This window comes from Hippoglossus stenolepis, chromosome 11 (assembly GCF_022539355.2).
Source record: "Hippoglossus stenolepis isolate QCI-W04-F060 chromosome 11, HSTE1.2, whole genome shotgun sequence".
Taxonomy (NCBI): Eukaryota; Metazoa; Chordata; class Actinopteri; order Pleuronectiformes; family Pleuronectidae; genus Hippoglossus; species Hippoglossus stenolepis.
The window spans coordinates 749811-767385 of NC_061493.1; the positions used below are offsets into that span (position 1 = coordinate 749811).

At 41.5% G+C, this 17575-nt stretch overlaps 1 protein-coding gene across 1 annotated transcript; it reads left to right on the plus strand.

Annotated features, from left to right (window-relative positions):
• The first annotated feature begins 9100 nt into the window (after positions 1–9100).
• Positions 9101–15485, plus strand: LOC118117735 (zinc finger protein 846). The gene is made up of 2 exons (XM_035170243.2): positions 9101–12490; positions 13639–15485. The coding sequence occupies exons 1-2, from the start codon at positions 12331–12333 to the stop codon at positions 14436–14438; spliced, it is 960 nt and encodes a 319-aa protein (XP_035026134.1). The 5' UTR covers positions 9101–12330; the 3' UTR covers positions 14439–15485.
• Positions 15486–17575: the final 2090 nt, after the last annotated feature.

The following is a 17575-nucleotide window of genomic DNA, read 5'->3' on the forward strand; positions in this document are numbered from 1 at the left end:
CATCACATGTATGTGTATCCTTTGTCCCCTGCTCTGAGACTCTTTACAAGACACAAATAATGCATTATAACTATCACTGTGCTAATCACCATGGTAAAAATGTGACAAACATATAATCATCCGTAACCCTTGTGATCTAAGTATTACAGTCTCACTGAGTGAAGTCAGACAATGACTATGAAGAACAGAGGGGCATTCCCTGTTCCCAAAGTTGATCTGGGCCCCTGGCATGCAGCGTTCTATTCCATTAGAGATGCTCTAACTCTAAGTGTGAAAGTTGGCTCGACTCTCCTACGACCAAAATAGTCCTGATGGCTCACAGCTGCTGGCCTGCCTGGAGACTGTAGCACAACACTGAGGGTTTGAGAGAGGTGGAGCTTTGACAAAAAACGTGATCATAACATTATTCTAATGAGGAACTGTTGAACTTTTGATTTCTGAAGCAGTCAGACAACAGGTCTGGATTCAAGCTGCATTATGAAGGAAATGTTGCCAAGATGATGTCTTTTTATCAAAATTGTTTTAATATGAACATATCTGACAAGCAGTTACAATATTGTGATGTGTTTATTATGGTTTTATTAAGAACAGTGATAAGGTTAGGGAAAGATTGTGGTCTTGGTTCAATACAGAAACAGTCTGCGGTGAATGTAACAGGATAAGTTTACTTTATTGACATTTAACCAAGCTTTGATCTTTCCCCAACTTTATCCAACGTCATCTTGTTGCCTAAATATAACCTCACACAACATGGTCTCTGGTGTCAGACTCCTGAGCTTTCTACTCCGACAGCCTCCCAACGACTACAGCGTCACACAACACATGTAGCACTTCCTTCACTTCAACATAATGATGTGATGACAAAGCTTTAGAATTTTTTGCAAATGTATCATAAAGGGCAAAATGATATATAACATTGACTTAAGTATCCACACTCTTCACATTGACACTTCATACGTTCCTCCTATTTCTCTTGATATTGTCTCTAAGATGTTTGTACACATTGGTTTCTCTCTTTCTTTTTTAGGATCCCCATTAGCACCAGCAATTAGAATTAGCTATTCTTCCTGGGGTCCATCACACACACAAAAAGTCATACACATTACATAAACAACAAACAAACACAGCCACATAAACAAACTAAAACAGCTCATCTCATGAAATCCTTTAAGTTTATACAGAAGATAAAATAAATAGTAATACTTTTAACAGTTCATCTGTGGTCAATTTGATGATTTGGAAAGACGCACACCACCTGTCCATACAAGGTCTCACAGCTGACAAAGCCATGATGCCTGGTGTCCTGAATAATTCAATTGACCACAGATGGAATACTTTTTTCAATGTGATAGGTTTTCCATTTTTATTAAATTGCAAAAAAATGTCTAAACTGTCATTAGGGTGTAGATTGATGAGGAAATTATTTTTTATTTTATTTGAGTACAAGGCTACATTAATGAAATCTCTTGAAGGAAAATGATCATGAATGAATCAGTGTAATGAATGGAGTCCTTGATGTTCGTCTTTCAGTCATTCAAAACATCCTGACGGTATTTATACAGCAACAGATTTGTTTCTGTTGAAAAAATGTTTACAATGACTATCTTTGCCAAACCTGAAGAAAACAAATCCATGACACATGAAGTGCTTGGCTCAATTGACCCAAGATATTTGAGGAAGGCCCCAGACATTCATCGGTCAGAATTAAACCTTCTTGTCTGAGCCAACCCCCCAGTCTCTTCTGGTCTGACTGTCCCGTCACAAGAGGATTAGGGTGAATTTAGTCCACGTTCAACAGTTTGGGTGGTACAGTATTTCAGTGTAAGAATTGCCAAGGTCAAACAGCATCGCTTTCAGCGTGCTACCAGTATGTGAAAGGGAGACAGCGTCAAACCTCAACCATCTCCTGATGCACACACACTCTCCTATTTCACAGTTCATCACTTATGACATTATATACCACATCCCTCTAGAACACAACATGTGAGAAACATAACAGTATAGATAATTACATCACTATTCCCTGAAGAAATTAATAATAATCTGATCCTAAAAAGAAACCCTGAATATGCACCCATCAGTACCAAAATTCAATTGATTCTTCCATGACCCACCAAGTTATGTGGTAATCTGTCTAGTAGTTTTCAGTTAACCACAGCAGCAACACAATGCCACTCAGTCATATCCCTGCTGTATCCCAGAGTTTCTCCAGGGGACATGTATGTGTGAATGCAAAGGTCCAAGGGAGAGCCTCCAGAGATTCTGCGGACTTTCTCCACCTGGCCCCCTAGTATAAAGTCTGCAGGAGAACAGCAGGAGATCCACTGCAGAATTCACTGCATCAAGTGGGGGGGTTGATGATGAAGAAATGAAAAAAAACAAAAAGAAAACAAATCTCAGCAGTGCCACACAAGTAGAAGACATTGACGAAGACATCAAGAGCAATTGTGGTGGTAAGAGCTGACGCCAGTGTCGATGTGCTGTCTGAAAACGGCTCATGTCTTTCTTCACCTCCAACTCACTTACATCATGTTGTGCTCGGGACGTGTTTTAGAACCCCAGTGCAGAGACAGAACAGTGAGCACAAGTCAAAATTAAGAGTTCAAGGGTGTTTATTTTTCTAAAACGCTGGATCTGAGATGTGGAAGCTGAGGGAGAATATATCCATGGGAGGTCTTCAGCGAGGAGGGAAGGCAGGAGGATCGAGGGGTGGATCCTGGAGGAGACGAGGAGAAAACGCGGTGAGAACAGTGTATAACAACACAAGAAGGTACTCTGATTAATTTACGCAGAGGGCCGAGGACGACTAACTAGCACAGTAGTGACGAGGACGAACTGGTGATGACTGGAAGCACAACCAGGGTAGATATCCTGTTGCTGATCAGCGGATGAGCTGCAGGTTCGGTGATGAGCTGTCCCTGGCCGTGCCTCCGCCGAGTCACCAGGGTAAGATGGCACACACCTGCGGAGGGGAGAGAGACAAGGTAAGGGGGAGAGAAACTGGGCGGCACAGAGGAGCTGTGACACATCACCTCCATTTTGGTGTCAGAAAAGTTGCACTTTTATTTGATTCACCATAAAAACGCATTGATCATCAGGGTCATTTCACATTCATTAAGTTATGATAGATGCTAATTTATTAATAAAAACAACAACAACAACTCCATGCACACAAATGTAAGTCATGGAGTTCAACAAGGTTCTTTTTCTTAGCATTTGTTTCGATGTCTCACTATGGGTTATGCCCTTTGCGCATATTCACAGAAGCCCTTATACCAATTCGCCAGCCCTGAGTGGCAAGTCGTTGCGAGGCCCCAAGGTCCCGCTACAAGAGGAAGAAATTACCCCAAGCTAAACAGGCTGTGAGACAGCTTCTCCTGGTGTTCCCGGAGCTCCTGGAGGAAGCCACTGTCTCCTGGAGGGAAACCCCTTACTCAAGCAAAACCACAATTCAAGGTGTGTCTTCCCTGGATTTTGAAGGGATGGACAAATATGCCATGGCCCGCATGCCGCCCATGGAGCCCCTGGTGGCAGCTAACCTTCACCCATGGCTGTCGGCCAATAAAGTACTGTAAAATTACTGTTAATCACTGTAAAAAGAATTACAGTATATTACAGGATACGTTTAACAGTTTTTTGTTGTATATAAATTACAGCAATTTCTTGTTTGTTTTTTTTACAGAAAACCGCAATTACTTGTAATCTAGTTTACAACATTACCTTGTATTCTATTCAGATTACAGAAGTTACCTGGCATCTAAATTTGCCAATAAATAGCTGTTAATACTTCACAATACAATATGATGTTGTACAATTGTTTTAGTTATTTTTTATTTTTTTACATTAGCAGTTTTGCAAATTATGCATACTGTGAGGTATTTTGAATGAGACCATGCATACTGTTTATCCAAAATTCATCTACATTGCACTAAAGTCTTTTCACCTGTTAAATAAAAACGGAGCCAGAGCTGCAACAAAATAAAACTTTTATTGACACTCAATACAGTTTCACAACGTTTTAAGAACATGGTGTCCTTTTTTCAGAAAAGCTCTTAAACGTAAATTATACATCTTTGGACACCGCCACCCAGTGGAATTCACATGACCAGAGTTTCAACATAGTCAAACATTATTAAAACTGACAACATACTCGGCTTAAAGGCCCAATCTGAAACCAGGACCTGAGGTAGAAATGTATTAAGAAGAAGGTCACATAATTTTTGGTATAATTTAACTTTTAGCTAACTAGCTAAAAAGGATGACCTTTTTTCAGTGTGTTTGGAAATCTTAATATATCAGCAAAATATGTAAATACTAATAAAATGTTAAGAGAAGAACCATGTCCAGTCACATAGTGAGGAGGAGAACAGTCCTCATTCTTTATGTTTGACTTACACTCAAAACCATTCAAAGTCCATTAATCTCTTGAGGAGAGAAGAGACGTGAGGACTGACAGAGTTGTTCTTGTTTTCACGCACCTTCCCACTTCTTTGGCCGACCAGCTTTGCCGTCTTGGTGCCTTTGGTTGGATTGATTCCAACGAAACATCTGAAATCACAAAATCACACGAAAAGAAACTTCATGAAAAATCTGCGCCGGCAGCTCCTTTAAAAGAGGGAGCAGAATCCATCAGGTTGTTCAAGACAAGATAATCATTTGCCCATTTAATATGAAAAGCAAAACTTCACAAGATTGCATGAGCTGACCAGCAGTGATATAGTTGCATCAACATAACCTCAGGCAGCAGGTCCTCTGGTTGGAGATTTCCTGATTTCCTGAAGTTATACCTGCTAGAACAAAACAAAAAACGGTATTGCAGTGTATCAGCCGATTTGGCTCACAGATGATCAGTGATCTGCGGGAAAAAACAGCAGGTCATCCCTACTACAAAAAATGAAAACCAAAACCTTCAGTAAAATAATTTGTTGTGCATTCATTAGCCTATATAAATTAGCAAATTAACATGCATAGTGGATCACAATATACAGCTTTTAATTTTATGAAATGAGCTTTTCTGTTTTAAGTGCTTTATAAACATTAATCTAAGACATACCTTCGGTTTGCCAAGCGCTGAGAAGCCTCGACACTGGACAGGTGTGATGTTGGCAGGGAGATCCTCCTCTTTGATGAACTGCAGGTCAGATCTGGATGCCACTCCAATGCTTGGGACTGTAGTTTGTCCTCTGTTAGGCTGGGTAATACCACCAACACAGCTTGTCTGATGTCCTCCCCCAGTACTAACATGTCAGTATATGTCTGGGAGGGAGTGGTGAAATATAATCACTGATGTGCCATTCAGCTTGTACACATTAATGGACAATAATCAAGGAGATCTTCTTGCTTAACACACATGTAGTTTGAGCCCTGGACCACCTCTGTTAGACTGTGAATACCCAAATCAGCAAGTTCCACAGCCAACTGCCCCCCCACAATAAAGTAGACAAGATGAATGCCAAATGTCTCTATGTTCAAAACACGATTTAGCTACTATAATGGGAAATTGCAGTCACTGACTGTTCAATTTAGGCCCAATCCCATTTCACCCAGCTAGCGTTAGCATGCTAGCTTTAGCGCGCTAGTTTTAGCGCGATGTTACTGAGCTTAACTGCTCCTTTAATAACAAAGCATCCTGGTAGGGTTGCATACTAGCTTTTCAATTTAAAATTCCATTGATTCACTTTAAGTCATTCACTTTAGTAAGTTGTCACTTTAGTAACTGCAAACAATAGCATTGGTTTAATTAAGATCTCAACAATGTTATTACAATGACATCCCAACAAAGTTGTTAATTTCCCATATTAATTTTGTAGGCAATTAACATTCAACTTACGTATTATGTAGTGGCTGGACACGGCTGTTGCTCCTCTGCTCCTCTGCTCTCATGTCAAGGTCGTCTTTCAAACCGCCTCGTGCAACGCAATCGATATCAACAGTATTTAACTGTAACATGCACCATCTACAGTCAGAATACAACTTGCCTGTAATTTTACAATGTGTTACTGTGGAAAAATGCTGTTAGCTACTGTAATTATATTTGTCCCATGATGCATTGCGATATACAGGTAAACATCGTAAAACGACAGAACAAGAAGTTACTGTAAAATTTTACTGTAGAAACTACAGCAATTTGTTACAGTGAAGAGGAGCTTTTTGACGACATAGCCTGCGTGGGACAAGATCACCACAAACTCGGACATCTGCCTATGCATCCAGCGTAGCACTGTACAGGCAGAGGGGAAGTATATGTCGATGTTGGTGTTACAAGAGAGGGCGAGAGGGCTGAATCTAACCAATCTGTCAGATAGGGAAAAGGAGGTCATCCTGGACATGCCTATTGTCCCCGAGGGCATCTTTGGCTCCGCTCGCACCTCAGTTCATGCATTCCAGTCAAGAGGAGACAAGGTTCAGATGGGGGATTGTTCAACGCCACATCAATGTCTCACAAGCACTCACACACAGTTTGTGATCATAACGTTTTTTCCACTGACACATCCAGGCTCACAGCCGAGGGCGCAGGGTTACAAATGTTTACAAAAAACACAAAGGTGCAGAGCACAGTGTTTTTTCCCCTTAACATGACAAGGGGGATGCAGCATCCCACCTGTGGTGAAACATCTCGTTCCACTCATGCCGAGTCAGTCAGTCTGTGCATGCGCAGTAGTACTTGGATGCACAGGCCATTGTCCACCGGTAGGAGACACGGTTTCTATTCAAGGTATTTCCTGGTCCCAAAGAAAGGGGGGAACTGCTTACATCTCAACCTGGACCTCCGTATTCGTATCTCTGTAGATACAAGTTTGGAATGCTAACACACACAGTGCTGATACGGTTCATACAGCCGGGAGACTTGTTCACATCAATCGATCTGAAACCTAGTACTCCCATTTGGCCTGTCACTGAGCCCAAGGGTGTTTACGAGGTATACGCTTGGCCACTTATCTAGACGACTGGTTGCTGCTGGCATGAACAGAGCAAGAGGCTGCGGGCACCCGGGCATTGTATTGACAAACCTGGCCGATCTGGGTTTTGTGGTAAATACGGAAAAGAGGATGTTAACACAGAGACAGGACATTGCCTTTCTGGGTCTCACGTTAAATTCACTGACCTAAATGGCTCACCTGTCAGCCGAGGGACACTTTCAGGTCCACTCTCTCTCATTTTGCCATAACACGTCGGGTCACTTATGGACTGCCTCAGGTAACGGGGACTGATGGCCTAAAAAATATTGGTGGTAAGGCTGGGCAGGCTGTACATGAGAGATTTCCAGCGTTGGGTGGCTTCTCTCAGACTGGACACTGTGCGCCACAGATGCCGCAGGGTAATGGTGTGCGTGTTGTGCGACCCTCGAAACAGCTGTCTCTTTTGACGGTGGGAGGGTGCATGGGTGCAATATCTGCCAGGAAAGTAGTGACAACAGATGCCAGCCTGTCAGGCTGGGGCGGTGTGTTCGAGGACAGATCTGTGATTCCGAATCTGGGTGCCCACCGTTTGTCCCGGGGAAATCCTCTCTACCTGGAGTGGACACTTCATCCGGCTGTAGTAGATCCGATTTGGTCACGTTTCGTCCGTGCGACAGTGGATCTGTTCGTGTACTTGATTGATGAAACAGGGCATTTTCTACTGTCAAAGTGTACTTGGCAGCTATTTTAGCTTGCCATGTTGGATTTGATGAAAAACAAGCAGGCCAACTCCACCTGGTTTGTCGTTTAATGAAAGGTGCACGGAGATTACTGCCCATTGCCTATTTCACCATCTTGGGATCTCGCAGTGGTGCTGGGAGCCCTCTATAGTCCTCCGTTTGAACCATTGGATAACGTGGACATGAAAAACTTCTCCCTGAAGGTGGCTCTGTTATTGGCTTTGGCTACAGCTAAATGAGTGATATTCACGCTTTATCTGTACATTCGGCATGTATGTGGTTCACCACAGGGAACCTTGGGGTGACGCTGAGTCCGAATCCTTCATTTGTTCCCAGGGTTGTTAATCCATGCTCCCCAGTGGAACTGTCAACCTTTCAGCCATCACCTTATGGTTCTGCAGAACAGCAGCGGTTACCCATGCGGTTACCCATGTAATCCTCCTTGTCCTCTCCACATATGTGGAGAGGACAAGGAGGATTACATGTTGTGTCCTGGGCTAAGCCCCACTGGGGCAAACCTATCACCAAACAAAGACTTTCTCACGGGATAGTGGATGCCATTGCGTTGGCCTACTCCAGCTTGGGCCTCCAGGTTCCGACTGGTTTACGGGCACATGCTACTCTTGGTCCCTGTTCAAGGGAGTCTCTATCCAAGGAATCTGCGCTGCAGCTAGCTGGTCTTCGCGCCTCACATTTGCCAGGTTCTGCAGGTTGGATGTCACATCCCCTGGCCTGACCCATGCTGTCCTGAGCGTGGACTCCTCTGTGGATCTGCCTCACCCACTCACTCCAACGTGAAGGGAGGCTGGCTGTCAGTCGTCGAGATAAGCTTGTCTGGCAATACGGGAGTCTCCATATCCCATAGTGAGACATCAAAACGAATGCTAAGAAAGAGAACTTTAGGTTACTTTGGTAACCCCGGTTCTCTGGTTAGCATGAGTGAGACCAGACCGTCCTTCTTGCTGCTGGGGTGAAGTGAGAAGAGGTGTGCTTGTTTTTGAATGACCTGTGACATCATGCGCATCAGTTGTATTTAAGGTGTGGCACCTTGACACGGACTTCACGAATGCCAGCCACTCAGGGCTGGAGAATTGGTATAAGTGCTTCTGTGAATACACGCGAGGGGTATATCCCATAGTGAGGCATCTCACTCATGCTACTCAGAGAATTGGGGTTACGACAGTGACCTAAAGTTACGTAATGGCCCTAATACCTTTCACTTTATATAGGCAAGTCTGATTAAAGACTCCATTTGATCCAAAATGCTGCAGCACGAGTGCTGACAGGAAGAAGATGAGATCATATTACTCCTGTCTTAGCTTCTCTGCATTGGCTCTCTGTAAATTTCTAAATAGAATTAAAAATCCTACTACCTAAAGAGCTCCTAGTATCGTATCATCCCAATAGATCACTTTGATGTCTGATTACAGGCTCACTTGTGGTTCCGCCAGTAGAAAGGTTACAAGAGCCTCCAGCTACTGAGCTGCTCGCCTGTGGAACCAGCTCCCAGGGAGGCAGACAACATCTCTACATTTAAATTTACATTACATGTCATTTGGCATTTTGATTTTTTTCCTCTTCAGTTATATCATATAGATAGTACTAAAATTACCAGCAGGGTAAATAAATGTGAGCAAATAAATAAAACAACTATCAGCATATAGCAGGCTCCTGTTCACTTGTGCTATCAAACATTTTGTCTACTACTATTAAAGTCTTACTATTCCATCCGTTTAATTAGACCTCACATTATCAAATAATTCTTGGCCCCAGGATTAATAGCGCACGGTGTTTTCATCGCAGTTACCTTCCTTCGTGAATTAGAACCCTTTGAAGAACTCAGTTTCCTAACCTGATTTTCCACCAGAGGAACCAGGCTCTAACATACGTTCACACAACAAACTTTAGTGCTCAATTCATATTTTTTGTCTTGATACAATTTTTTTATGTAGCTGTTCACATTGTCTTATAAAATGTGGCTAGTATCAGACTCCAATGTGAACTGGTCATGGCCCTGATGTGACCTGCATTAATGAGGTCTAAACCTCACTGTCCCTCCACTAACTACCTCTGTTGCATCTTTCATCCATGTTTGTTTTCGCCGGGTGACTCCTGCCTGCCGCTTCGTCTGCGCAAAAATATGAGGAATGTCGATCTAGAGTGACGTAAAAGTCGCAATGAAATTCAATACGTGTCACATGACTGTTCAGACTGAGGTTGCATTTCAAAAAATCTGATCTGTAACTGATTAACTGCCACATATGGGGGGGGGGAAATCAGATATGTAGTCTAAATTTAGTAGCATGGAGATAGTTTTGGGGAAAATGTGACATACATTATCCCAGGCATTCTACATAGTAAGGTTGATACCTGAAAAAATATTGAGAGTAGACATTTGTCAATGCTGCTCCCTATATCTCAAACAGATTTTTTCTTTTATATAATTCTTTCAACATTGATACACCTCTCCATTTATGTAAGACACTGTCTTTCCTCATGAATTTTGTAAATATTGTTATTTATTATTGCTCTCTCACACAAAATAACTATTGCACGTCTGTCCATTGAGCGGGATCCTTCAAACTCTCTCTGAGGTTTGCACCTTGTTATTCTCCTGTTGAAAGGGTTTTCCTTATTATTGCTGAGGGGTAAGAACAGAGAATGTCACACCTTGCTAAGGCCTACGAGGCAAATTATGATTTGTGAATTTGGGCTGTACAAATAAGATTTGATTGACGATTGATTGATAGTCTGTCAGTGGCATCCTGCATTGCAGGGTACATGGCAACAGGTCATGACCAGGACAACAAACATGTTTTTTTTATTTTGCTACATGTGTAAAAATACTTAAGTGGTAAAATTGTCCAAATCTGCTGTGACTTGCTATGACATTTTCATTTTATGAACAACTGACAGTTTACATATTGTACATGTCCACCTTATGTTGTTAGTATCTCTTTAATGATCCTACACTAGAATTTAAACTTATATTCAGTAGACCTGAACAATGCTTGGCTGCACAAAATGACCCACCTGTGGACACAGAAGGTTTAATAATGCTGTGTGGATTCATGATGGTAAAGGAAACATATATGCTATGTTGCCCTCTGGTGGCTGAAAAACAAATCAATTAAAGTCAGATTCTTGTAGTGGAGCCATCAACCAACAAAGGTCTCAGATAAAATCCTCCGATAAATCCTAACTACACAGATGAAGAGAAGAGTTGGGGAAACATCTGCATATGAGTGGGTCAGAGAGCAAAGGGAGATAAATATAAAGAAATTAAAATTTGATCGAAGAACATTGGAATTGGCTATAGACAAAAAAGCAAACCATAAAAATAACAGTGGAAAATGATACTTCAGGAGGAACACATTCAAATATATAAAAAGACACAAGATAAAACATATCATACGTATACACATATCATACAAATGTCATACACATTGCAACATACATGCAGACATAAAAAGTAGGGAGTATAAAGTGCTTAGATCGCATATGATTATTGCAAAGTCCACAAAAGTTATTGCCCAGTTCCCATAGTTAAGAAGGTTAGGGGTGTAGTAAGCAGTTTTCATTTCCATAAGCTCAAAAGGCAAAAGTGTGTGAAAGAAAAGCCCTGCTACAGAGGGTGATGTAATGTAATAGGCTTGTGTGGCATGTGGGCGCCTGTAGATTGTAGATGTTAAGTAATGCAGAAGCAGAGACGGATAGTGAAAATGTTGTTATTGGCTATAGGCTGACCATGGCCAGCAAAGAAAATATATGTTCGAATGAACAATGAAGTTTTCCAGCTCCATTTAAAAAATATTGTCCAGCTACATTTCCTCAAGAATCAAGAATGTGTTTACAATCTACACATTCTCTGCAGACTCTCTTCAGAGTACTTTACGTTTCAGCAGTTTTACAAGGAGGGCAGGTGTTCTAATGTAAATGTAGCAATATTAGTCATAATCTGAATATTGGCTGTTTTAAAAGGAAAACACTCGTCAAGTAAAATGTATATTGAATGTACATTGATGGTTCAGAAGGCACATAAAGACAGGGCACATGGGACAAATCAGTGATAAAGTTGAATATCTCAGGACAGGTCATACAGGATTAAATGATACACTTCATAATATAGGCAAGCACCCACCTGGACTATGTGAATACTGCAAACAACCGGAAACGTATGTTCTGATAGAATGTAACAAATATAATGAACAAAGAAGGGAATTAATATCAGGATTAAAAGATGAAAAGCAAAATATTACATCAGAAAATGTATTAGTAATGACATTAAGGAATATACATCATATTCTAATGAACTATACTTAAGAGAAACAGGACAAAAGACAATCATTTAATTTTAGTTTTGTTTAGTTTTGTTTGCTCCCAATCTACTGCTCCACATTCCAGTCCAGAAGGTGGCGGTAATGCACCTATAAGCTGGTTTGCCAACCGCCCATAAACACCAGAAGAAGAAGAAGAAGAAGAAGCAGCAGCAGAAGAAGAAGAAGCAGAAGCATAAGAAGCAGCAGAAAAAGAAGCAGAAAAGAAGCAGAAGAAGAAGCAGAAGCAGAAGAAGCAGAAGCAGAAGCAGAAGAAGCAGCAGAAGAAGAAGCAGCAGCAGCAGCAGCAGTCATCAGTGACTCAGACCTCAGCTGTTCGTACTGTTCTCGCCCTGCTTCAGCTGAGGACCTGTCATGTCCACACTCCATAGTCTGAAGGCTTTCATCAGCCAGCGGCTCACTGCGGCGGTGGAGGAGGTCATTGGCCGATTAGAGACAGTGATAAGCGAGTATGAAGAGGATATGAAGAGCCGCCAGCTCAGGCTGATGCACACTGCCCAGCGACAAACCGCAGGTTTGTGTAATAATAATAATAATAATAATAATAATAATAATAATAATAATAATAATAATAATAGGGTCAGTGATGAGCCAAGGAAAACGTTCACTCACACACTGTTGCTCACATAGCACATGCTAAACGTGTCCCCTGGGTTCAGACATGCTCCCTGATTAAACACACATATCTCACATACAGACCGAGTTGAATACAAACCAGCGGGTAATGTGTCTGTTTGAAGCAGCAGGACTGTAAAGCAACCTCACCAGTAATTCACTAAATCTGTCCCTCTGTCTGTCAGTACTGCAGCCAGTAACATGGTGTCACTGTCTCAAGGCAGAGATATTCATACATTAAACTGACTAGAAACCTTCTTCTTCCTCTTCCTCTTCTTTGTCCTGTTTATTGGCTGTGGGATTGCCTTTGCTAGATTTACTGCACTGTTTGAATGCAGTTTCCAAAATTTACTGCTGCAGTTGGTCTTCAAATGCATTATGAGATTGCCAGTTTTGTATTTAGCAACACTTGTGCTACCAAATCACTTCAGCTGTGGTTCAGGGGGTAAAGCCACCAATGTCGGTGGTTCGATCCCAGTCTTCCCCATTCTGCATGCTGAAGTGTCCTTGGGCAAAGTTCTGAACCCCAAATTGCCCCTGACAGCTGTGCCGTTCTCAGAGAAAAATTACTGCCCAAAGATGCAATTCATGAATGTGTGTGTGTGTTAAAGGCAAAACAACTGTATTGTAAAGTGCTTTGAATGGTCATCGAACGCTAGAAAAGTGTTTCATGAATGCAGACCATTTACCATGCACTTCTTCTTCGCCACTCTAAATGCAGAAATTGCCAGTGATAGTACAGCGCAAAGTTCTGCTGTTTTGGAGCCGCGAATATGAAGTGAGTTCTGGAAAACAAAATTTGCTATTTTGTTTGGGTGAAACTGATATAATTAAAATCTGTCGTATCCGATCAATACATTGATTTGTGTACTAGCCAACACCTGTCCATTTTCAGCAGTATCGGAGGACTGACTGACAGTAGTAGTGTGTTTTTTTAATACTGAAAAGAAGCTATGCAAATATTTTTTCTTTGGTGAACATTTACATGGATTAAGTTTTAAAGCTTAAATGTAACTTTGTTGTTGTGTATTTAAATGTTTTGTGCAGGTGTGCAGCAACATTTGGTGATTAAAGAAGAGGTTCTGTCTGAGCAGCAAGAGTGGATCTCCAGCCTGGACAAGCAAGACCCAAAGTGGGCACACGTTAAAGAGGAACAACAGGATCTCTGGACCAGTCTGCAGGTCAGGAGTCAACTGCAAGGACTGCACGAGGAAAATATCATCAAGTTCCCCTTCACCCATGTCCATTTGAGGAATGAAGATGAAGAGGAATCTCAGTCCTCTGCGTTTCATCACAGACAAACTGAGGATAATCAAGAGGCTGAACCGACATTGAGCAACTCAGCCCATCATGTGAAAACAAAACCTGATGTAGAGGGCGGTCGAGGACCAGAAGCTGACAGGATCTTAGAGTCTGGTTTAAAATGCCTCTCTGGATTTGGCGATAAGACTATACACTCTTCTGAATCTCAGACTGATGACAGTGATGATGACTGGAAGGAGATTAGGAAACCTCAAATAGATGTGAATACTGTGAAAACTAACGTTCCAGTCCATGATATGGGACACAATATCGACAATAAATTGTTTAGCTGCTCAAAATGTGAGAAAAGATTTGGACAGAAGCACCATCTGCAGACACATATGAGGTGTCATACCGGAGAGAAACCCTTTACTTGTTCTATCTGTGGGAAAAGATTTTCTCAGAAGGGGAATCTGAAACAGCACCTGACAGTCCACACACGTGAGAAACCATGTAGCTGTACTGTTTGTGGTGAAAGATTTTCACAGAAAGGAAATCTAACACAACACATGACGGTCCACTTAAGGGAAAAACTTTGTTGGTGATTGACATAAATTAATAACTTCTATGGCCAATAGTCACAAATCACAATTTACCTCATAGGCCTTAACAATGTGTGGCCCTTAACCCTCAACAAGCGGGAAAAAAACGACCAAAAGAAAAATACCGCAGAAAGACATGTGAGAGATCACTGTCCCAGGACCAAAAGAAGTGCGATAGATGTCACGTGTAACAGAGCAAATCAACTAAATAAAATATGAGAAAAGACAGTGTCTAACTTTAAAAAGTGAGGTGTATCAATGTTACACCTCACATCAAAGAGGGAGAGGAAGAAAGAGAAGCTCAATGTGTCATGTGTCCATAACAATCTCAGCCTTCAGCGACATGAGTTGGTCTAAAGCAGACCTGAGCCGGTCTCTAACCATAAGCTCTATCAAAAAGAAAGGTTTTAAGCCAACTCTTAAACGTAGAGACGAACTGAAACGGGGAGATGATTCCACAGGAAAGGAGCTAGACACCTAAAGTCATGGCTCCTACTCTACTTTTAGAGACTTTAGGGACGACAAGTAAACCTGAATTCTGGGAGCGCACTCAGCGCAGTGATCTACAGTAGTGAGGTGATACTGTGCTTTGAGCTTTTTAAGTTATGATGGGGCTATATTATTAAGAGCTTTATGATGAGGAGGAGAAATTTAATTCTATTCTAAATTTAACAGGAAGCCAGTGTCGTGAAGCCTATACAGGCGACATGTGATTTCTTTTTGGGGTTCTTGTCAGGACACGTGCTGCAGCATTTTGGACAAGCTGTCTTTAACAACTTACTGGTGTAGCCTGATAATAGGAAATTACAAGAGTCAAGTCTGGAGGTAATGAACACATTAGCTCTCTCAGCTTTCTTCCTTCCACAGAGCTGCTGCCTGCTGGATGTTTTTGATGTGGGCTCCATTCTGAGTAAAGCTTTAGAGTCACTGAAATTACATTGTTTTTCTCACATTCCGAATATTATCTGAGGCACATGTCCTGTAGCAGGTGTGTTTATACACACATTTATACACTGTTGCCACATGATAATAAAAGCCCTATGAGGAGCATGTCTTTTTCAAGTAGTCACAATTTGTCTTCACTGCACCATACTCATGAAATCTGTCAAGTCATGTGTCTCTCAGCTTCAAGTACAGGTGCCCTTTATGTAAATGTTCAGTGTTGATTTATAATAGGAGTGATCAAATGAAAGAAAAAACAAAAGAGCAGCAGAAAATTTAGGTGAAGAGTGTGTCAAGCATCTTCATTGATCCCAGTCTCACATGAAGATAGGACAGGACCCCTCTGAGTGTAGACCCTGGTGGTGGAGTAAAGCCAGTGGGTTGATGGAAACCATTGAACAAGTCTCCCTGGACATAATGGAGGTTATGTTGGTGATGGCAAGCAAAACTTCAATGATAATTAAAGCATGACATCTAGTGCTTGAGGAATACATGCAGAAACACGATTGGTCAGATATATTGGCGCAGGACTGTGAGTGAAAGGATGTAGGAAAGCAGAAGTGAAGCAGAGAAATAGCCAGTGTTAAATCTCATCTCTCCCCTGTATGAGCCACACATTGAGCACGATTGAGAGCCAGACTGCTGCTTTGACTGCCCCAATTTACCAATGCTGTCTGGCCAAAAGCATCTGCTGAGTTTTAGTTGGACTAGATTGCTGTATATCAACCATTGTTTTATATGTTGATCCAAAGTCCATTATAAAATGTTGCTGATTGACTGATACACACACCTTTCATGCAGTGTGGTAGGCCTGAAATGATGTTGACACTCGAACAGTGTAGGATTGTTTTTTTTCTTTGCAGTGTAAGTTGCCGTGCAACTGGTGATCACAGTGTGCACATGTGATGGTTAATATCAGGGTCTGCAATAGAATCTCCCTGCTGTAAGTACTCTGCCTATGTTGCTGTAGTACTTATTGGCTTTGACTCATAATCATTTAGTCTTTTCTCTATTTCTCAGGTCCTCCATAGCAGTCATACCATTTTTGAATAAACAATTAAATGTGAACTGAATGAAAGACTCCCTAAAATTGTATTGTGTCCACACTCAGGCCATTGGGGTCAATTATGAACCATCGGCTGATGTAGAGAAATATGTGTGTTGAGTCACACCTTTGAATGTATATATTGTTAGTTTTGTATTGTATTGCATTTTTGATATAGACTTTTTTTATAGGAAGCTCTTTTTACCTTGCTCTTATTATTATTTTTATTTAACTATTGCACTGCTTAGCTGACTGGTTTCTTCTTGTCCAACACCTTTCATTGTACTGTTGACACTGTGTTACAGCATATGACAAATAAAACTTGGCCACGTGGGATCCAAAATCACAGACGTCCCTAGGTGGGACGTCTGGGGACTTTGCTGTCCATCAAAGTGTATACATGTAGTCTGGAGTGTGTGTCCACAGGCAGCCTGTGCAGGGACGTGCATAGACATTTTGAGGGGCAGGGTCCTCAAGTGAGAAAAAGGGCACTTCTCATAATTATTTATTTTAAAAAAGATTTGAACAAATCTCTGACTTACTTAATTTATTTTATTACCCTCACACTCACGCAATTGTTAAACACTCAACAGTTCGCACATAGACAATGGTCTTCTTTGGTATTCACACTCACAAGAGCAGACAACAACAAAGGAAACAAAGACGCATCTTTGACGCACAATTTCCTATATCACTGCACATGGCTTCTTTTTCATCAGTTAATATTAGTTAAAAAAATCAGTCAAATATGAAATCTCTTTTTATTTAGAAAGTGCTTTAAAAAGTAAAGCTTTTAAACACTGTTATTACAAGTGTGCTGTAATTAACAGAATAAGGTTTTCAAAAATCTGACTACAACAGTAAGTGAATGACGGTGGTCAGTGCTCTCCACACTGATTTGACATTCATTCAGTTTAGACTTGTGTGCTGCACCTAAGGATTAAAAGGACAAACTCTGATTTGAGCCTTTACTGTATCAAGGTGTCCCCGCCTGTCCCCACCTGGCCCCCTTAGCAGCGCCACTGCACTGAGGCGCATTACTCCGCTGGTCAACAAGTGACTCTGCTCCTCTGATGTTTTCTAATCATCACACTTAGAACTGATCTTTATAAAAAACTGCTGAATTCATATTTATGTTCCTGGATAAACGGGG

Coding starts and splice junctions, on each gene's coding strand:
- LOC118117735 (XM_035170243.2), top strand. CDS start 12,331: ATGTCCACACTCCATAGTCTGAAGGCTTTCATCAGCCAGCGGCTCACT. Junction 12,491..13,638: donor TGCCCAGCGACAAACCGCAG/GTTTGTGTAATA, acceptor TGTTTTGTGCAG/GTGTGCAGCAACATTTGGTG.